The sequence below is a fragment of the Schistocerca nitens genome, chromosome 2 (genome assembly GCF_023898315.1).
Source record: "Schistocerca nitens isolate TAMUIC-IGC-003100 chromosome 2, iqSchNite1.1, whole genome shotgun sequence".
NCBI classification, from domain to species: domain Eukaryota; kingdom Metazoa; phylum Arthropoda; class Insecta; order Orthoptera; family Acrididae; genus Schistocerca; species Schistocerca nitens.
In genome coordinates this window covers 228215125-228238491 of record NC_064615.1, presented here as the reverse complement: position 1 = coordinate 228238491, position 23367 = coordinate 228215125, and the positions used below count along the sequence as shown (strand labels likewise).

General features: G+C 45.3%; 2 protein-coding genes across 2 annotated transcripts in view; one reads left to right on the top strand and one right to left on the bottom strand.

Moving 5' to 3' along the window:
• The window catches only part of LOC126235949 (protein snakeskin-like), a 118461-nt gene that overhangs the window by 74581 nt on the left and 20513 nt on the right, over positions 1-23367 (top strand). The window lies entirely within an intron of this gene.
• On the bottom strand, positions 4044-4781 carry LOC126234939 (nematocyst expressed protein 3-like). The gene has a single exon (XM_049943678.1). It carries the CDS (start codon positions 4779-4781, stop codon positions 4044-4046), a length of 738 nt encoding a protein of 245 aa, XP_049799635.1.

Sequence of the window (23367 nt, the reverse complement as noted above, 5' to 3'; positions counted from 1 at the left end):
TGCCTCTATGGTATTTGAAATGCACCTATTTTGGCATGTTTGCTATATGTTTCCCAAAGGCGAAATGGGGAATATAGACCAGAAACATCTATGTGATTAAATTCGTGAATGCCGGGGATTATTAATGTGCTGCATAAGGGTGGACGCAACAGTTTTCATGGAATTTGGTGCAAAGAATGTCTAATGTTAAGATTATTGTTAGTCGCAGAGAGGCATGCTACGTTAGGCACACGATGGCAAAAAAAAAAAAAAAAAGAATACAACACAGCAAAAACAACAAACAAAAAACAAACAAAATCAAATCAAAAAGCAAAAAACTAAAAACATAAGAGAAAGGAAAAACGTACCATGAGTGGAGAGAGAGCGAGAGAGAGAGAGAGAGAGAGAGTGAGAGAACACATTCATTACATGCAATATACTTTTTGACATTTTGTTGTTTTCTTGGAACACTTCTTTGTATCCTTTGCACTACATTAATATCTGATCATTTCCTTTGCCTGCTTTATTTGGCTATTGGACACTGTATGACTACAATTGGCACACGTCACTATCACTTTGGCACTGCTACACATACACACTTTCACTCTGCGCACATTTCGTAAACGCTTTCCCCGCTGCACCACTCTTGCCGTCGGGGCTTTGGAGGGATCGGTGGGCGACGTCCTCAGCGACTGGGGTCTGGGTGTTTGTGGGAGGGCGTCGGTCACGTCGTGTTGAAGGCGTCTCGGAAGGCGGCGTCCAGCGGGACCTGTAGGAAGTTCTGGAAGGTCTCTCGGTACTTGCAGCGTTGTTTGGCCCTCCTGTGTTCCTCCCACAGGTCCGTGAGGAACTGCGCATTGTCGATCTGCCGTTTGCTGACGATGGTGTGTGCCGTCATGGCGATGATCCACATTGTGGCCAGGCGTTTTGCGTTGGGGAAAGGCTTCGCGTCCGGGACAGTGACAGCTGAGACATGTATCGCCCTCTCGTCGGTTCTGTGGATGTGGGCGATCACTCTTCTCGCTGTCGCCCATATTTCCCCGCTCTCTCTGCAGCCAAAACGATGCTCGATGGTGTCGGTCTGAGTTCGCAGTTTGGGGATTCCTGCATTTTTATGCGTGCCAGTTTTTCATTTGTCGGCACTGTTTGGTGGATGATTTTATACCACGTGTCCCTGGCGTGCTCAGGAAGTGTCCGTTCCGAGACATTCTTCCACACCTGTGGCCAGTCGTGATCTGGAAGTCTTGTCTCTATTTTGGACTTGCTTGCCTTCCCCCTCAGAGCGCTGTAAATCTTCCTCGCCGGTTGTGGGTTGGCAACAACCGCGGTGATGTAGCTTTTGTCGATTGCCATCTGTTTTATGTGCCGCAACTTGAATGGAATGTGGGTGGTGTCCACTGGAGCATCTTCCGATTCCGGTTTGTATTCGGTGATCAGGCTGGACGTTATGCTGTTGTTATTCTGGTGCTTCACTTTCATCGCACGATGTAGGAGCAGTGCCGCGCATTTTGTTCTTACGTCCGTCAGACCGAGTCCGCCTTCGTTCCTTGACAGGAAACACGTCGCCTGGGAGACCTTGAAGATTTCCCGCCTCCACAGCAGGTAGTACGCCGCGCCTCCTATCGCTCGCGCAATTTCTGTCGGAGCACATAGTATCTGGGCCATGTACCACGCTTTCGACAGGATCGTTTCGTTTACCAACTGCACTCTTTGGCTCAGCGTCAGGTTCCGGTTCGCGTGTGTCCTCACGAGCCCTCTCGTTGTGTTCAAGACGCTGCGCCAGTTTTGTGCTGCCATTTTCAAAGGGCACTGCTGTAGTTCCACTCCGAGTGCCCTATGGTTGTTTGTCACTCGGTACCACTGTCTCGCTGGTCACAGTCTGCCGTTGCCTATTGGTAGTAGCACTGTCTTCCTCGGATTCGTTTTGGCACCGGAAGCCATTTCGAAGGATTCCATGATAGGCTGGATTATTTCTAGTTCTTCTTCGTTTTGGATGAATATGCCCATGTCGTCGGCATAGGCCATACATGCGATGTTTGTTGCACCCATTGTGTATCCTCCGACTTCAGCTGTTAGTTTTCGTAGTAGGGGGTCGAGAGCTATTGTGAAAAGAGCCATCGATAATGGGCATCCTTGCCTGACGGATCTTCCCAGTCTTATTGACTTGGAAGTCCATCCGTTTATTGTTACTTTTGAAGTGGCATTTGTGATGACGTTCCCGATTGTTCTTCCGAATTTTGGTCCGAATCCGAGGCGTGCGATGGTTTTCAGCAGGTACCGGTGACTGATCCTGTCGAAAGCCTTGTGGAAATCGACAAAGATTACGGCTGTGGATCTCCTCGTTGTTGCTGCGTGGGCTATAATGTCCCTGTATGTGCAGACGGCGTCGAAAATGTTCCTGCCGAGCACTGCACAGGTTTGCCATGGGCTAATGGCTTTCTTTAGAGCGACCTTGATGTTTGCAGCCAGGCACTTTGCTGCTATTTTGTAGTCTGAATTTAGAAGGGTTATTGGCCGAAAGTCTTCGATTTTGTTGGCTGCCTTCGTTTTGGGGAGCAGAATCACCATCCCTTGCAGGAATTTTGAAGGCAATTCTGTCCCGTTGAGAACCTCATTTACCATTTCGGTGAGTATTCCGCCGACTGTGCCCCAGAGCGCAGTGTAGAATTCTGATGGGATTCCGTCTGCGCCTGGTGCTCTTCCGTTTCTGCTCTCTTTGATGGCGGCTTTCACATCATCTTCTGTGACGTTTTCGTTCAGTAGTGCCCGGTCTGCGTTGGTGCGGATCCGGCGGGTTTCTTGCAGGATCCTCGCCATTTCTCTGTCGTCATTTTCTTCTCCTCGAAACAGGTCGTTGAAATGGTCTTCGACGTGGCTCATGATGTCTTTCTTCGTCGTTAACCTGTTCCCGTCCTTGTCGACGAGTTGCCTTATTTGTTTGCTATTAGCCCTGTGTCTTTCCCTGTGCAGGTGGTGCAGCGTGGCAGGTTCATCTTCGATTTCGCCGTTTGTCTGGTACGGGCGATGACTCCTCTCATTTTGTCTCTTTTCAGGCTCAGTATACGTGCCTTGAGTCTTCTTATCTGCGGCAGAAACAGTTCGTCGTCCGCAGGGGCGTCCATCGCGTCTCGTAGGCATCGAGTCTAGAAGTCTGCCGTGTTTCTTTTCCAGAAAGCCTTCTCAGTGCTGTGCCCTATCAGTTCCCGTCGTACTTGCGGTTTGGCGTGTTCTACCCACCACTCAGTAGTGGAATTGTACTCGCCTCGCCGCTGTCTGCATGCCTGGATCGTGTCGGCAATTTCCTGCTTTAGCTTCCCGTCCGTGAGATGGCTTGTATTTAGCTTCCACGTTCCTCTTCCTGCTGGAAGCTTGCTTCTCGGTAGACGGAGTTTGCACTGATAGGCACAGTGATCTAAGAAGATCACAGGGCAGACCTCTACTTGTGTGACGGAGGCGGCCATCTCTCTGCTTATGTATACTCTATCGATTCTGCTTCTGCCGCGGCTATACAGGTACGTGAACTCTGTGTGGTTTTGGTGTAGTAGACGCCAGGTGTCTGCTAATTTTAGACGCCCAACTAAATCCTGCAGTTCGGCGCACAAGTTGGGTACCGGGATCTGGTCTTCGGGTGAAATTACGCAGTTGAAGTCACCTGCCAGCACGACGTTGTTGCTGTGCACTAGTAGCTCGCAGATGTCCTCGTTGTAAAATTTGCTCCTGGCACGCTTATTTTCCGTTCCCGACGGAGCGTAAATGTTTACAAAATCAGTGTCTTCCACCTTCACCGCTATTCCGCGTCCGTCGGGCATCATTTTCACATCGCCAAATTCGAGGCCGTGCCTGATTAGTGTGGCAGTTCCGCAGCGAGTTTCTGCGTCGATGTTGCAGATGACTTCGTATCCCGGTACCTGTTCTATAGCCGTCGTGACCACCTTCTGTAACATTGCCACGTCTGCGGCTTTGTGTTGCAGGAAGTCAATTAGTGCTTCTAATTTTAGTGCGGCGGTCATTCGGTTCACATTACACGTAATTACACTATATACTGAGCCCGAGCCCTGTTGCATTTAATCGCTTTGTGGAGGCGGGTCTGTGGAGTGCTGTGGCCGTTCCGGCCGTAGTACTACGTCCTCTGCTTTAGGGGTTGTAGCCTTTTTGGTTGCGGATGCCGTACCTGACTCCTCTGCTTCAGATACGTCCATCTTGTCGTCGTCTTTTTCACGGCTGGGACTTCGCCGCTTGCTCCGGCGCTTTTTGGCTTTCCCCGCGGCCGGGACGTCCACGTTGTTTTCTTTGGGCTCGTCTTCTGATTCCTTCAGAATGCGGGCCAGTTTCGTGACTTGCTTTTTGATGGCAAGCTCACGCATCTCGCTGTACGGCGTGGCGGCGTCGGCGCTGGGCCCGGCCTGGGCGGCAGGGCTATTGGCAGGCGCAGCTGTCGGCTGGGCGGGGGCGCTGACCGCGATCCTCGGCCGCCTGGAGGCGGGGGAGGGGGTGGGGGCCAGGGCTGCGTCGGTCTCCATTGTACTTTCGCCCTCCGAGTCGGAGCTCAGCTGGCGTTTCTCTCCCGCGCTACCTGCGACGGCCGGGGCCGGGACGGGCGCAGGGGGTGGGGGAGCCGCTGGGCTCTCCGTGGCGGCGGCTGACGGGGCTGCCGCTTCCGCTGAGGCCGTCTCGTGGACACGTGGAGCGTCGCGCGTTACCGCTCCAGCGTAGCTGGCAGTGGCAATTTCTTGAAGTGCCTCCGCTGCTTCTGTGCGCGGCAGTTGCGCCGGACGTCTGCTCCTCGGACACGTTGCTCTCATGTGCTCCGTGGAGCTGCAGATTGAGCACGTTTGGGGCTGGCCGTTGTATTGCACGACCCCCCTATGCCCACCGATCGTTACAAACGAAGGCACGTGCTTTTTCAGCACCATCGTCACTGCTCTGACGCCAGAGTCCACCTTGTACCGGTGGCCAGCACCCCAGAACTCGCGGTTCACAGATATTACTTCGCCATAAAGATGCAAGTAACGTCCAACTTCGTCGTCTGGCACTTCAAATGGGAGGTTGTAAACCTTCAAATGACGCACACCGTATCCGGCGAAGGAGATCTTCACGTCACTCACTGCGCCGTCTCTGTGCATAAATTTTCGTGTTCAACCGTGTGTGGACACAAGGGTTTCACACCGTATTAGTGTTTTTAACTTTATAAACAAACTATACAACGTAAAATCGAGCATCAGCCCCTACAGTTCCTCCTCCTCTATACGCAGTTCGTCGAACATCCATTCTTCGATTTCGAAGGCCGTCGGCCTCACGTATTTTCGATCGAATTGCAATTGCAACGTCGTGTTGGAGCGGTTATACGTGGTCATCGTCACTTACCGAATCGTTGTATCGTGCGTTGGAAACGAACAGCTACGGCTGGCGCGGCGCGGGAGCCGGCAGGCGGCGGGCGCGGCGTGGTAGAATGTCGGGCGGCGACGGCTCGGCGGCCGGTAATCCTCGGCTACCTGGGACGCACAATAGCGAGCGGCACACGTGTTGCCAGGCGGGCAGCCAGCCAAGCATTGGTGGCCGGGAGATCCCTCGGGAGGATGCTAAGTTCACCCAATCTGGATTTGATGTGACGTCATTATGACGTATATACGCTTTAGTCGATTAATACCCCTATCGACTTTTACGAACGTTCGAGATTCTAAACCAGCTAGTTGTTTGTTTTGACACGTGCGATTCTGAAAACAGCTGAGTGTGGCGGCGTATATGTATTTCTCCAAAATAAAAGTAAAAGAGCTGGATATTAATAGAAATATTCCTGACCGTGGCCTTGAAAACACCACGGACAACACGTTTCGTAAAAAAGTGAAGTCTTCTTATGTCCCGACCAGATTAGATTGTGTGATTGTTGTATTGAATGCTTACGCCGAAAATAATATTTATTTATTATCAACATTTTAGTATGGTTTCATACAATTGGTCTTGTCAGTACATATTAGATTGTAGCAGCATACTCTTGCTGACTTTTTTTTCTTAATTTATATTGCTGATAGAGAACTCGTGCAAGTTCGTTAGCTAAGGAATTTATATGTCCATCCCAAGATAGTAGTCTTTTATCAACCATAATTCCAAGTAATTTTACACTCGGACCGCAGAGAAAGGTACCTTAGTGTCCAGTAATGACTGGTGTGTAGAATGATTGAATTTCGAACTTAAAAAGAAAAAATATGAGGCATTGTTGAAGAAAAATCGTCGACCGGAGATGAAATACGAGGGGAAGTGGATTTCTCAATGTAATCTTAACCGAAGGTTAGTGTCTCGTACTGATTGATGTATGAAATGATTGAATGCAGTGTCAAAGCATTCCATGGTGGTATGATAAATCAGACGTACTGTATATTATGTCATGTATACAACCACAATAGTTTTAGCATGTACCTGGCCATGTCAATGTGGTTTATGTCAGCAGTATAATTTGCTAAGACAAGATTATGCAAAATACGAATTGCATCACAACATGAGCGGATACCTTAAACTATGCAGAAGTCTCGTTACTTTTGCTGGATGCAGCTTGCAGAAGATGGCACCAGTAAAGGTCTCTTACTCGGAGAACCAATGTGTTTGGTCATCATATACTCAGTTCAGCTTTGGAGTCTACTGTTCACAAACGAATGGCGCAGAGCACAGCGCTACCCTGTCACAACCTCTCGAAAGTTCACAAAAGTCGAATAGTCGATATACGGTTTCTATCGTTTTCGATGTAGCGTGTATATGTCATAATGACGTCACATCGTATCCAAGTCCGGTGAACTTAGCATCCTCCGATCCCTCGTGGGGCGGTTCGGCCGCCGCTCCGCAAGTTCTTTAACGCCACTACGGCGACTGGTGAGTGAATGAGGATGAAATGATGATGAAAGACACACAACACCCAGTCATCTCGAGGCGGAGAAAATCCCTGACCCCGCCGGGAATCGAACCCGGGACCCCGTGCGCGGGAAGCGAGAACGCCACCGCAAGACCACGAGCCACGGACAATTTTATACATTATGACGCGGTACCGTACCCAAAAAATTTTTATGTCGATCAGTTACAGTTGATTCACCGAAAAATACAGGCCCATAAACTTTCCGCGGGGACATTTCTTGGGGTTCAGCGTGAAAAACTCGCACTCGTTCAACACGTTTTTCAGTCACTCTTTGTCATTCCGTACTCTTCCCATTGCGCACAGGTTTACAAACAAAACTGTTTGAGTTGCTCTTTCATTTCGTGTATTATTTATAATTGTAAGTTGAATGCAATAAATGCTACAACGCCTTAAAACCGGTATGTTCATTTGGAACCAATCTGTATTTCATGGAAACTGGCGCCGGCCGAAGTGGCCGTGCGGTTAAAGGCGCTGCAGTCTGGAACCGCAAGACCGCTACGGTCGCAGGTTCGAATCCTGCCTCGGGCATGGATATTTGTGATGTCCTTAGGTTAGTTAGGTTTAACTAGTTCTAAGTTCTAGGGGACTAATGACCTCAGCAGTTGAGTCCCATAGTGCTCCGAGCCATTTGAACCATTTTTTGGAAACTGGCTTGACTCCGACGGCGCTGTAGAAACAACAGGATTGCGATCTACCAGTAGAGGCGCCAAACTAGTGACAGCAGCGAAGCTTGAGCAGAATCTGACAACCGAAAGATCATGAGCTGGACTCCTGTTCGGGGCACGGGCTTCTGTCTCTGTATTTTAACCTAGCAGACACCTCTCAATCACGGGGGAGATTCGCCAGAAACGAAACGTGTTTCGGATCCCACGTTCAGCTGTAGGTTGCCTTTTCCAAGTTGGGTAACTGGGTAGGGAGACGCAAGTCGCAGAAGTTGAGTAGTTGTTTATAGGGAAGGAGACCAGACAGCGAGGTCATCGGTCTCATCGGATTAGGGAAGGACGGGGAAGGAAATCGGCTGTGTCCTTTCAAAGGAACCATCCCGGCATGTGCCTCGAGCGATTTAGGGAAGTCACGGGAAAGGTAAAGCAGGATGGCCGGAAGCGGAATTGAACCGTCGTCCTCCCGAATGCGAGTCCAGTGTACTAGCCACTAGTCGCAGAAGAGACGTCCAATTAAGAAACCATGAAATTGGGCCACACGAAATTATTGTTATTACCAAAATCTATAAAAATATACATACATACTCCTATACATAATACAAATTAAAAGTCCTGTACCCCGTTTTCCTGTCTGTATGTGTTTGTATAATTAAACAAATTGAAGTTCCCAGTCCGCTTCTGTCTGTATGCACGGCCTAATCTTAGGAACTACTGTAGGTTTGTTGATACTGCGGACTGGCACGACCTTACTTGTATGCTCTGTGGGCGGGATCACATCCGCCTAGCGGCGCCTTTGATGCACTGCTCGCGGTGTTTAGTGGGTTGCATTCGGGCAATCCGCTCACGCCTGTAGAGGCTGCAGTACGCCTGCAAGTGGCGTTTGGTGCTAAAATCGTTTAATTTATGATATGAAGTGATAACACTCGCCTAGCATTCTTCTCCGAATTTTAATCATAACTCTACCCAGTTCTCTGCAAACAAAATTACGGTTACGTCTGACATTTCGTTTGGCAGTGGGCACGTGGAGCTACAGGTGCGAAACAGGGGCGGGTCGCTTTACACGTCCGAGAACCGCATGCAGCACGACTTCTTCATTCCGGTCGCATGCGGCCAGTGGTCCTACCTGAACTTAAGTTAATCATTACCGTTTTGTTCTGAGCAGATGTCGTCACGAGAATTCCTGATATTTTTAAAAAGTCTGGAATCCGGTACATCGATATTTAAAAAATATATTATTGGCCTTTGATATATCGAAAAGAAGCATCGATAAATAAAATAAATATCGACGTTAAGACCTATAAAAATATCGGCCGCACATTGTAAATATACTGCTGGCTGTAGAGCTGTATAAGAAATGGTTCAAATGGCTCTGAGCACTATGGAACTCAACATGTGAGGTCATTCGTCCCCTAGAATTTAGGACTAGTTAAACCTAACTAACCTAAGGACATCACACACATCCATGCCCGAGGCACGATTCGAACCTGCGACCGTAGCGGGCTCGCGGTTCCAGACTGCAGCGCCTAGAACCGCACGGCCACTTCGGCCGGCAGAGCTGTATATTTAGGTATTGATTTATTATTAGATACTCTGTACATCAACAAGCTAGCAGCCTGCCTATCCCCCTCAGAGCAAGAACTGAAAGGGAAACGATGCAAGTTCACGCTTCGCGATAACCACTTTGCTAACAATGGTAACTGCACGTAAGCGGCACAACAAATGGCTTTGAGCACTATGGGACTTAACATCTGAGGTCATCAGTCCCCTAGACTTAGAACTGCTTAAACCTAACTAACCTAAGGACGTCACACACATCCATGCCCGAGGCAGGATTCGAACCTGCGACGTAGCGGTCGCGGCACAGCAAAAGGTGTCCGACGGGTCCGTCGTTCGGTTTCGTCACATGCCGGATTTGTCATGTCGGCTTCCCTGTTTTTCATTTCTGCAAACACCAGCGCTCTAGCAGTTGCAGTGTCAAAATTGCGTGCTGATGTTAAACGCTGCAGTTTCTATTGGTAGCGCCGAGCACCCATTACGTCGGTATTTACGCTCACACTAGTCCGCCAACCGCAAAGACTAATCTTGTCATTTAGATTTTTGTTCGTCATTTCCGGCAATTGTTTTTGAAGAATGACGATGTGAAGAAATAGCTCACAAGCTGCGTTGTAAACTGTTTTTAACGCAACTGGTATGGTATGCTATTTTTCTTCACATCGGAAATCTTGTTATTCCATTCACACCGCTACCCCCCTCCCCTCCGCCAAGTGCAATTGGAATTCTTTTTTGCCACCCATACTTGCTGCACACAACCAAAGAGAAAGGCTGGACGTGATGGAAGCTCAAAAAGTAGTAAGACTCCTTCAGACAATGAAAGTAAAAGTGTGTTCTACTACAGATTCATAAGAACAACTTCAGATATTTACCGAAAATTGCAAAAAAATATAATACAAAATAAAAATATCGGCACTCGATATTGCCATTTTGATATAGTTATGTCGATGAATGTAGACTAGCAATGGCAAGGAAAGCGTTTCTGAAGAAGAGAAATTTGTTAACATCGAATACAGGTTTAAGTGTCAGGAAGTCGTTTCTGAAAGTATTTGTATGGAGTGTAGCCATGTATGGAAGTGAAAGATGGACAATAAATAGCTTGGACAAGAAGAGAATAGAAGCTTTCGAAATGTGGTGCTACAGAAGAATGTTGAAGGTTAGGTGGGTAGATCACGTAACTAATGAGGAGGTATTGAATATGATTGGGGAGAAGAGAAGTTTGTGGCACAACTTGACTAGAAGAAGGGATCGGTTGGTAGGACATGTCCTGAGGCATCAAGGGATCACAAATTTAGCATTGGAAGGCTACGTGGAGGGTAAAAATCGTAGAGGGAGACCAAGAGATGAATACACTAAGCAGATTCAGAAGGATGTCGATTGCAGTAGGTACTGGGAGATGAAGGAGCTCGCACAGGATAGATTAGCATGGAGAGCTGCATCAAACCAGTCTCAGGACTGAAGACCACAACAACAACAACATGTCGATGAAAATATAACCATGGTATTTTTCGAGACGTTTTGGAAAAAATATCGATATTTTGATATTTTAACAACAGCCCTAATCTTAACACTACACAAGTCTTCCTCGCGTCTTACAGTTCAACATCAGAATTTCCTCAGACAGGGAAGTCACAAAATTATGTAAAACTCAAGTCCATATTTTTTATGATAAGACTAACTTGTGAAAAACTATTTTATTTTATGTTCAGTCAGTTACAAAGGTGTTTCAGATGGGGCGTTTTTCTGTGTAATCTATAAAATGATAACTGAATACGTGGAATGGAATGATCACGTAGGCTCAGCCACGGGCAGAGCAGATGGCACACTCCAGTTAATTGGTTGAATATTGGGGAAATGTAATCAGTGTTCTAGAAAATTACTCAAATTTGTCGCACCAATACCAACAGGGGGTATTGAATGTAGACTGAGAAAGGTAGCACGAATGGTCACAGGTTTGTTTCACCCTTTGAAGTGTGTCGCAGACGTGCTGAAGACAATGAGCTGTCGGACTCTTGAAGAGAAATTAAATTACTCCGGGAAAACTTACTTAGAAAGTTTCAAGATCTGGCTTTACAGTATACTGCAACCACCCCACGTGTCGCTTCGAAGGGATCGTGAAGACATACGTGAATAGGATGGGGAGAAACTTCAATAAATGGTATAACGGGGCGTGCCCTCTGCCATGCACTTCACGATGATTTGCAAAGTATAGATGTGGATAGAAATATTTATTTGCGTATAGGTAAACATAAGGGGCAACGGCCTTGCCACAGTGGATACACCGGTTCCCGTGAGATCACCGAAGTTAAGCGCTGTCGGGCGTGGCCGGCGCTTGGATGGGTCACCATCCCGCCGCCACGTGCTGTTGCCATTTTTCGGGGTGCACTCAGCCTCGTGATGCCAATTGAGGAGCTACTCGACCGAATAGTAGCGGCTCCGGTCAAAGAAAACCGTCGTAACGACCGGGAGAGCGGTGTGCTGACCCCATGCCCCTCCTATCCGCATCCTCACCTGAGGATGATACGGCGGTCGGATGGTCCCGATGGGTCGCTTGCGGCCTGTAGACGGAGTTAGTTAGTATAGGTAAACATAAGAAACGTTGCTCTTTGTGCGGAGCTATAACCATAGTTCAGTTATTTTCTAGAGGTACAGCCACAATTTTTTTTAAAGGACATTATTTGTCTGTCATGTAGCCGATGAATTTTAATGAACAGAAGGCACAAACCGGTTTAAATCAAATTTTCATCAGTTTTTGGTAGGGAGCTAGAAACGTTCCAATTTTTTGGGGAGGATTGAATACGCTGTCTATAACTGACTGTGTTCAGATGGGACGGTCCGGTGGCGGAATGTACATTTAAGCGAGATGCTGACGAGTGCCCATTTTCCTGAATCCACAACTCAGTGTGCCTTCTAGGTGACCTATGGACGAGATTCAAAGCTGCTGTTGTCACTTCAAGAATGTCGACGTATGGACTACCTAACACAGCTTTCTAGAAAAGTAGAGGGAGCTCTAAGACCGAGGGCCAGAAGTAGGTGAAAGAGGGCGGGAGGGGGGAGACGAAGACGACATCTAATGGACAACTAACGCATTAGTCAGAAAGAAATGGATGAGAATTGCGGAGCAGGTGTATTGCTAATAAATATCTCGCTATATAAAACGATTAAAAAAAACCGGTTTGCACTACGAATATACGAACCTTTCACATCTGGGTTCAGCAACACGGCATACACTGGTGACCTTGCCGGCCGGAGTGGCCGAGCGGTTCTAGGCGCTACAGTCTGGAACCGCGCGACCGCTACGGTCGCAAGTTCGAATCCTGCCTCGGGCATGGATGTGTCCTTAGGTTAGTTAGGTTTAAGTAGTTCTAATTTCTAGGGGACTGATGACCTCAGATGTTAAGTCCCATAGTGCTCAGAGCCATTTTTGAACTGGTGACCTTGACCACGGGGCTGAGCGAGGTAGCACAGTGGGTAAGACCATGAAGTTATATCGGGAAGAAGCCGACGATATACGATCGCAGCATTAGTGGTGAACATCTCTAGGACGTCACATAATTTGAATATTTTGGAATAATAAATGAACGTTATGGAATGGAACCGTCATCTAAATTCAGTGCTAGAGAAGGCGAGCGGAAGACAGATTTGTAATGCGAGGGGGTTCTTATGAAGGAGCAGTGCACCTGCAAGGAATACGAGGTGTGGCTAGAAAAAAACCGGACTAGTACTGGTGAAACAATAAAACGAATGCAATAAGGCTGAAAGTCGCGTGGCCTGTCACGTGACTCTCGCTCCGCCTACTGCTCGAGTTTCATCTGCCTCCTGTACTCAGTCTGCTCGTGGCGTCTGTTTTAAGTAGTTGACGTTTTGTCTGTGCGTCGGAAAATGTTGAGTGTACAGAAAGAACAGCGTGTTAACATCAAATTTTGTTTCAAACTAGGAAAATCTGCAAGTGAAACGTTTGTAATGTACAACAAGTGTACGGCGATGATTGTTTATCGCGAACACAAGTGTTTGAGTGGTTTAAACGATTTAAAGATGGCCGCGAAGACACCAGTGATGACACTCGCACTGGCAGACCATTGTCAGCAAAAACTGATGCAAACATTGAAAAAATCGGTAAACTTGTTCGACAAGATCGCCGTTTAACAATCAGAGCAGTGTCTGAGTTAACAGGAGTTGACAAGGAAAGTGTTAGGCAGATTCTTCATGAAAGTTTCAACATGAACAAAGTGTGTTCAAAAATGGTTCCAAAGTGTCTCACAATTGAACAGAAGGAACGCCGAAGAATGATTTGTTCTGACATCCTGGAAAACATTGAAAGTGATCCCACCTTCTTACAAAATGTTATTACTTGCGATGAATCGTGGTTTTTTACTTACGATCCCGAAACTAAACGCCAATCGATGCATTGGAAAACTCCTGGTTCTCCACGACAAAAAAAAAGCACGAATGTCAAAATCGAAATTCAAGGCAATGATGATTGTTTTTTTTTTTTTTGACATCAAAGGGATTGTGCACATTGATTGGGTACCAGAGGGACAAACAGTGAATAGCATTACAACATTAGCGTCCTGGCTACCCTACGTGAGCGAGTACGGAGAAAACGGAACGATTTGTGGAGAAAAAAGTCATGGATCCTTCACCAAGACAATGCCCCAGCTCACAGTGCGTTGTCAGTGAAGACGTTTTTGGCAAAACACAACATTCCCATCTTAGATCATCCACCCTACTCACCTGATTTGGCCCCCTGTGACTTTTTTCTTTTCCCTAAAGTCAAGTCAGCTTTGAAAGGAACTAGATTTGAGACTGTTGAAGCAGTAAAAGAAAAAGCGACGGAAGTACTGTATGGACTTACCGAAAATGATCTGCAGCATTGCTATGAACAGTGGAAAATTCGTATGGAGCGGTGTAGAGACCGAGGAGGAGAGTACATTGAAGGAGATAACATGAAATTGTAAATAATTGTAAATAAATGTTTTTTCCAGCATCAGTCCGGTTTTTTTCTAGCCGCACCTCGTATTGCATGTGAGACGTTGGAATACTGCTTGAGCGTCTTGCATCATCATAAAGGAGTCACGACAGCAGGCAGACTTCGGACAAACTCGGAGAGGTGTTACTAGGATGGTAACAGGTCGGTAATCCCATTACGAAAATGTGACACAGATAATCAGGAAACTTAATTGTAACTGTTTGGAAGAAAGGCGACTTTATTTTCGCGAAAACCTGTACGTTAATTGAATGGGTGTTCCAGGAAGACTGTGCGAAAATTCTTCAGTAATCACCGTGTAACATACATTTATATTTATTCGTATGTTGGTGATCTGATTTGGTGTAGGTCTCCTCAGTCTGTTCTGTGTAAACCGGTTCTCTTCTGCATAACTACTGCAGCCTACATACAGTAGAACCTGCTTAATGTAGTCACACCTTGGTGTGCCTCTATAATTTCCCCCCCCCCCTCCCCAGCACACACACACACACACACACACACACACACACACACACACACACACACACTTTCCTCCATTACAAATTGACCTCCCACTGGTGCCTCAGGATATAATTATGTCTTGTCAACCAACCTGATCTTCTCGTCAGGTTGTGGGACAAATTTATTTATGATGTTTATATGCAGAGCGAAGCGACGAATAAAAGTTTGTACGCAGGGCAGGATTCGAATCCGGGTCTCCTGCTCACTAGGCAGATGCGCTCCCCACTACGCTACTTTGAAGCGTGGCTTTGACTAAAGCACCTACGCCTGGGTTTCAGACAGAATTCCCCGTTTCTTTCGATCCTGAGGTGCTGTTCAAGTACTGTTGAAGAGCCTGTGCAGTGCTCTTTGAGATTTCAAAAGCTTCTGTTCTCTTCTTGCCAGCAATGCCGATCGTCCAAATTTCACTTCCTTACTAGGCAACATTCCAGACCAAATACTTTCAGAAAACATTTCCTAACGTTTAAATTGATACTCGATGTTGACATACTTCTCGTTTTCAGAAACTTTTATTTACTACTGCCAATCTGCATTTTATATCGCTCGGAAAAATTTCGATATTTCAAACGTACCTACACGCAGAAGGTATTATGTGGAGTCGGTTTGAAATTAAGCGCAGAAACCGTAGCGAACTTCGATGGTAAAATCTTCCGAGTTGTTAGGCCGCGTCGTATTCCTCGTCGAACTTCTTGAGTGTTCGACGTTTCGACCTTATACAGGATTCCAATGGTGTCCGTGGGTGGCTGAACATTGTCTAAAGGCAGTATCACCTTCGCTCGTTGTGCCACCTCTGCGGCTTCCCGATAGTTCTTCATATTCTTCGCTCGCTGTGGTTGATGTTTACTTGCTTGATAGCGGGTAGCCACGAAGCCGGAAGCCTACAGTCGCCGTCGTCTTCGATATTTCAACTGCATCCCGGACTTTCCTTCTAAAGATATTGCATTCTCTGGGCAGGAATCGTAAATTCTTAAAATCCATAACATGGTCACATTCTTCTCAGAGCTCCGCTGCTGCTGATTTTGCATGTTGGCCGAAATGGATGTGGCGTTTGTGCTCTTTAGCGCCCTTGGCCAGCAGGAGGGGGCAGGCTTCTGGCGTGAATAACAGGTTCCTGGGGAATCTGACAGTCACATTGCTCAGTTCGTGAGTCACACCACCCCGCGAGGAACTTACTCACAAGCGCGTGACTGAAAAAAAACCAGCAGTCCTTCGTGCAGAGGTCAACAGTGACTTGTTGCCACGCACGTCCATTATCAACGCGTCACAGTATTCTACGCAGCGCCGACGCTGTTCAATGGAAACGTACACTGCGGTAAAACAGGTCAGACTCAACTGACTAACCAGCTTCTCTCCGAACAATAAGACTGATTAAATCCACATTTTTTATAATTTCGTACCTGTTACAACCAACCTACTGTACAATGTTTTACATACCATGTTTTAGACGCCGTCTGCGTTCACAATTTTTCCAGAGACGATTCACTAACCTACCCCTAGTGAGGGCTTACAGTTACAGCCGTACCGAGGTGATCCTACGCCGCTGGCAAAACTGCCAAAGCTGTGACCCCCACCGATCTCAAGTAAAAGTACTAGTCTGCAACCTTCAACTTAGTGATCAACAAGGAAACTTAACTTTCGTTGCGTGTGACTGAGTTTAATTCGCGCTAGAATAACAAATATATGTTATTCAGACTGTTCCAGGGTCGATGGACAATATTCGTGGATATGACAGGAATGATCATTCGAAGCAAAAAAAGTCTAGTAAACATGGTCTCTGAAATGCATACCTCAAGACCTGGGGGTACTTCTTTCATCTTCGATACTGTGAAACAGAACTATTCTGCAGCAAGCTCTTTGCTTTCCATATTTTTAGAGATGATAGAATGGACCAAAACAAGAAAAAATGTTCAGTACACATGGATTCTAAAGTACATTACCCTAAGAGCTAAGAGCACTTGTTCATCTTCGCTACTCTGAAACACATCTCTTCTACTGAACAAGTATTCATACCTCTTTAAGGTACGCATTTCACAGCCCTTGTTTAGTAGGCTCTTTTGCTTCGAATGCTCGTTCCTGCCATATGCGCGAATATTGGTAACTCCACCTGGGACACTATACGTAAGTACAAGACGACTAACAATTTCCGGAATATTGTTAATCAGCCACAGAAAAGTTATTCTTGAATTCTCTTATATTTCCACAGCAGGTTGCACCAACCGAAACTTGGGAGCAGCAAAAGCACTGGCTGGAGGGGTACATCCCCTCTGCCCCTTTTTTGCTTGCTTTCGCCACCGTCGCCTAGTGATGAGACAAGCGTCAGGTTTCAACGACCGAATGGCCAGTCGACTTTTTATTCATTCAGTCGGTTTTTTTTTTCAGTCGAAGGAAACAACCGAATGAGACTAGTCTAGGTGGCCATGCCAGGTATATGAATGTTATCACAGTCTCCGAGTTTGAGTGATTTCGTTTACATTCTTACGCTGTCCTTTTGGTTGTACATGAACCACCAGAGATGACCGGTTACCATGTACTGATGAGTTAAAGCACACTGTAAATACCCCACTGAAATTGTCATTGCTCTTCGAACGCGTGCCAGAAATCACACTAAAATTACGCAATTTCTTTACGAATGCAAGCGGGAAGTCCTACTAAACATAAGCAGTTTCTCTTCGAATTTGAACTTTTATGAAAATTACACGGACAAAAACGTGTTTTGTTGCTCTCTCTATCTCCGCGATAACTAGAAACTAGTGTCGAGTGATGAAATGATAGATACTCTATTATCAGCTGAGTAAGGATGCAGTTGTCTCTTTTTGACTGCGCATGCTCAGATGCGACGTCATCACTTCTGACACTGTTACGTTGCTCACAGCACCAGGTTAGTATTTTTCTGTGAAGGCATGTGTAACGTATTGTGCAGGCGTATAGTATGAGGATTTTTTTTGTATAAACAGTTGACATAATTGCGCTATGGCTGAGTAGTCAAGCCCACTGATGGGCAATTCGTCGGCTTGCGTTCGATTCCCGTTACTGCTATCATTTGTTTTCATTTCTTTTTATTCTTCGCAATGTTAAACTATTAATTATCAAATTAAAATACATTTAAACAGTCCAGTTTATGTATATAAAATAAATATATTCAATTCAGTTACGATTACTATCTTTGTAAGTCAAAAAAACTATATAGATGGCGGCAAGAAAGGGAATGTACAAGGAAATATAGTATGAAAGTGTTTTCTGTAGATCTGCTGAAGAGGCCCTTTTCCAGTAGATCTTCGGAGGAGAAAGTGAGATTTAAACAGTTAGGTCTGCTCCAAATGTAAATCTAACGTACATCGTGGGATGAGGCTCACCGGTTTGGTTCAGACTATGTGCGTAGAAGCAGGTATTTTTCCCCTTTAAAGTTCCTAAAACATTTCGCCTGAGCGCGCCGTAGGAAAAAGTAAAACGCTCTCTAAAGAGTTCCACGTAGATTATGAAGGATTTTTGAGCAGCAGTTCACATATACGTGTGGTAACCAAGTGGTCAGGTGCTCTAAATGACAGTTCGTCGCTTTGGGTTGGATTCTTACTGCTTCTTCTTTTTTTCTTTTCATTTTACTTTATTCCTGGCCATATTAAATGATTAATTATAAAATTTAAATGTATTTCAACCGTTAAGTTTATAAACGTAAAATTAATATACACAGTTTTTAGTTGCAATCACTACCCTTGTAAGTCAAAAGGCTGTAGGCCACCATATTGTAGTACATTCGTAAAATTTTGCAGGGGCCACTTCTGTGAACCATGACCGGGACTGCCAACTTTTTAGAGATAACTAACAAATCTTATTTCAAAGAGAGAGGAATAAAAAGCATATTGCCAAAAATGAAACATTTTTCAGTATTTATATATTTATTTACTTAAACACAAAATTTTAGTACTTCTGGTATTAAATATGGATTTTTGTTTATTTTTAACTAGTGCTACATAATAAGTTTATGCTTAAATAAATGAACAATTACATTTCTGTTTAAATTTATTGAACCCTCTCTCTCTCTTCCTGCTGGTTTGCACCCATCACCAATATTTCTGTTTAGATCAATACAGACAGAGGTGATGTGAACAGAAAGCATAGAAGATACAATTTTTTTATTGTTAGGTGACTTAATCACTTGCTTTTTAAGCATATATTGTCACTTGTCAAAAGTACCTTGCTATGCAAGAAATATGTCTCCAGTTGTGAATTTTCTTGGAATTCCTTTAACTATTATAGTTTCATAATATGAGTCATCCTTGCAGATACTGCATATCACACTGAATTTATTTTGAAGATCATTTTTTATCCTTTTTATCCTGTCGTATGATTTCTTTCATTCCTACACCACTGGTCGTTTTGTATTCAGATCCAGAACAAAGCTCTCTACTTAGAAAACGCGAATTCATAATAACTATATTCCGTAACCCCCAGTAACAACCCCACCAATGGTTTTGAGTTTCAGTTGTCGTCTGACCATCGGTGGGCTTGTTCTGGAAGTTACCGAATCCAGTTGTTTTGCTCCGCTGCAATCGACTTTGTTGGTTGCACAGGCTGGGCGTAACATGCTTAATAAGTTGTAATGTTTCCATTTAAAGACCCCATTGGTCTTTGTCATTGTAGTTGTACATGGATGGGATTACGCATGGGGCCTGAAGACAACGCATTTTCGCGTCGAAACTGGTGGCATGTTTTGAATAAACGACGTTTGAATTACAATATTGCTGCTAGTTTCAGTTTTCATTATTCAAGTATTTGATCTGACTATGTCAGTCACAACTAAAGGTCGACCTGATCGTTCGTCATGGGTATCCGTTCGTCCGCCAGTAAACATGATGCACCATTTTTGAACCGAAAGTTGCATTCGAAAACCTTATCACACTACGAACTGTGGATTGTTAATTTTGTCAGACATTTTAAAATCGCACAGACAAACAGTAATCGATTATTCCTGCCCACTGTTGGCATCATACTAACGCCAACGACTAGGAAATTCTAGAACGCGACGACGCGTATTTGTGTGAGTGCCGGGCGGAGGGGAGGGAGGGATAGCGCGGCCCGTCAGGTCGAAACGTGCTTTACTTTTATAATTACCTCCGTAGATTCTATTCCCGCGGAACGTTGTACTAGTACTAACTACAACGATTTTCTTCAGTACTCTGTTCCAAACTTTTTGCAGGATCTACTCATGCAAAGAAGAACCTTGTCGTTTACGCGTATTGGGGCACTAGACACATCAGTTCAATTGTTCGAGATAAAATGGGTGATTTCAATCATGACAGATGGATAAGAACGGGGGGGGGGGGGGGGGAGGGAGGGGGAGGGCCATTTCCATCGCCTGTATGTTCCTTCGATTTTAATCTTTTGGATTATCCATGGGGCACCCGAAACAATTAGCTTATCCAGAAGACATTTCTTACGCGAAGACGCTTTGTGAACATGTAATCAAAGCATACTTAAACATTCAAAACTGCCCGGAGGTAGTTGAAAGGTTGCGACATCATTTACTTTGCGAGTACATGCGTCCATAGAAGCGAGCGGCACACTTTTAGAACATTTCTGGCGTTTTCCTGACTTGAGAATTTTGTAAAAATGTTCTTTCGTTAATTATCCCAAACCGAGGGATTTTGAAAAACATGTTCGTAAGTCGTTTTCTTCTTTTGACGCGAGGATTTCGTACCCAGTGTTTGTAGAAATATTTCTGAAACACTGTGTGTAAATGATAGTAAAGAATGATTAATTAGCGTTAATGAGTAAACCTCTACCTCCGATTCTTTTAAAAAAATATAACTCCCACTGTCTGAAACGCCATATCGACCGAATTATTTTTCGTACAATGATATAATTTTGCAGCTACATTCGTTGGTATATGTGGATACTGTCTGCAAAATGTGATACGAATAGTGTTTGTAGTACAGAAGTAATTAAACGTTAGGCCCGATGCTGCGGTTTTACTGCATGGGCAGCGAAAATACAGGAAGCGATGAACTTTTTTCGTTTCATCATTTTGTGGGTGGTTAGTGACAAAAAGTTTCGTAAAGGTTTGAAGTCATGTATAAAGTTTGTTGGAAGTCGCCAAGTACGCTCATTCTCAAACATTGGACGAATGTAGTCTGGGTGATTAGAGAGCAGTCGGTTATGCTGCCTAAAGAAATGTACATAGCTTCCAACTGTAATACTTGGAGATTGAAAACATGGTCTAAGTATGCTGTATTCGATTTATTATCCGTGTAGTTTGGCACTTTCAACCGTGGATCATTTTCAAGCATATATTTTAAGCTTAACGCATCCTTTCGCATTTGAACACTCCGCTGGTACATATGGACAGGTATGGATCGTATTTCTGTGCATATGTGGCACAGAAACAGTGCAGTAGTGTACACGATTACGTCCATTAGCCGACACAAACAGAAATCTGCCGTACCACAGCATAGGTACAGCTGGACCATGCTTTCATTCTCAAAGCACGTTGAGACTGTGGACCTCCGCAAAAATAAAATTATAATATTGACATACTGTGTCAAACCGTTAACAAAAGACTGTAGTTCTAAATGAGTGGATTATGACAACGTTTTAAATTTGGTCAGTAACTGTATGAAATAATGAAAATAAAATTTTTGTTGCACCTGGAAGGCGTTAGAGACGCAACGTGCCCTTGTTTGCCCGTTTAGTAACATAAATAGCCGCCTTAGTGTCCGTTTCAGAAGATCCTGTAACTTCTTGGTTAACGCAACTTGATCTTAGCAGGCTCAAGGCTTACGTCAGCAGGTGCTGGAGCTGTGTTAGTATGGGCGGAGCGCCGTCTGCCCTGGAGGTAGACGAAAGTGTGTCGTCGCTGATGACTCAACAGCCGGTTCCGCAACGGGCTCTATTTACGATGCCGGCTCGCGTAAACTTTACGACGCACCCATGATACTCAGAGCGTATCTACAGGATTGATACTCTTAAGGCTGCGTTCACACTGGCACCGACAACGCTCGTCAGACTCCATCGCTAGAGGTCGCCCGATAACATAGGCCGTTCACAGTGTGTACTATCTCCGTCTGTATTTGGCGGTGTCAAGGAGGTTAGGTTAGGTTGAATCTATTCTCTTTATGAAGTAGGTTAGATATTAACCTCCAAAGGTAGGATTGATACCACGAAGCCTCTGTGCTTGGAGATGAGCGTTGCATTGCGGTTTTTGTTCGTAAAAAGATGCCAAGTGCATGTGAATGAGCTAATCTATCTCGAATACAACATTACTAGTTTTCACTCTGTCGTCAGTTACCAGAATAACGAGACAAATTTTAGGGGTGTATGAGATGAAGGGAGACGTTCTGTAACCTACTCGAGATGATTCTTGGTAACAGTGAAAAGAAAGATTACAAACAGCACGTTTAGCTGTATTTGTTTGAAATTGTGCAGCGATTCTTGGTGACAGTGAAAAGCAAGATTGTTTGAAATTTTGCAGCCTTACGTGAATTAACCTCAGTGACTTACCTTCAGCATACGTGTGAAAGATCTAGGCATAAAGTTTAGAGTAAGGTACTCTCAATACCCAAAGCACTGAAAAATAGATACACATACGCCACAATTGCAAACCATTTCATACAGCAGAATCACTACCCTACAGGCATAAAAACGCCAGTAAGCAGTAACAATAATTTGTAGACCACATAATGTTCACCTACCGCAACTCAAAGAAGATCCACCACGGTAATTAGAAGCTTAAGACGCCACCCTTCTCACTTGAAAGATTTATTTTTTTGACGTAGTAATTTACGCTCAAAATTTCTGATAAAGAATTTGCCTACTTGTGCGCTATCCCGATTATGATATTGTTCATCCTCCGGGCGCCACAGAATCTCTCATTCTTGGGTTAGACTTGTCAGATTCTCACAGTCCAAATGAAGTGTGTGAGAACGTCGGTCGATTTGATCGAAGAAAACACTTATCCGAATTTCACAGATTGTCGTCCGATGTCTCTACGTCCAAGCGACGAAATCGGCTACAGTGCGACCGCGCCAAAGAAAACAAAACAAAAAAAATAGTGGAATACTGATTTGAAATGATCGGCCGTCTCCGGCCGATGTCGGTCGTCGTCGGAATCGGAATCCACCGATATCGGTGCCACTGTGACCGCAGCCCGAGAGCACTGGCGAGTCATGGATGAACGCACTTAACTCATAGTAGAGTGCAATATTGCGATTATCATCATCAGCTCAGCAGGTTTTTTTTCCGATTCAGTTCGGCTATGGCGCCTGTTAACGAAAAGGCGCTCACGAAGCACGTCCAACCAGCTTTTGGAGTTGTTTGAGGAACTCTGGAGAGGCAAACTGTTGATTGCGTCATGGGCCCAAAATCTCCTTGTAGGTGCACAGGAATTTAAGTTGTTCTCCGCGAATTGCGATAAGACTGCTGCTGTTCGTAAAGTTTCGCGCCACACATACTCTCATAGTCGATCACAACGGCGTGCGCCATATAGAACAGCGTGTGGACAGCTACCTGCAGGGAAGAACGATGACGTCACCACTAAGACCGTCATTTCCGCTGTGAGGTCAGCTCCGTTGCGTCGGTCCGCTCGTGCCACAGGAAGGGGCACGCAGTGTAGGGCATCGTGAAGAAGGAGAAAGGTGTGTGGAGGGGGAGCAAGGGATGGCCTTGGCCCCCTTTGGCTCTGACGTAATCAGCTCCTGGCAGATGCCAGAGTCGCCCAAGAACTTTTCGAGGTTCAGAGAGCGCCACTCCTTGTCCTCAGCGCAAGTCCCACTTTCTCGTTTCAGTCACGAATA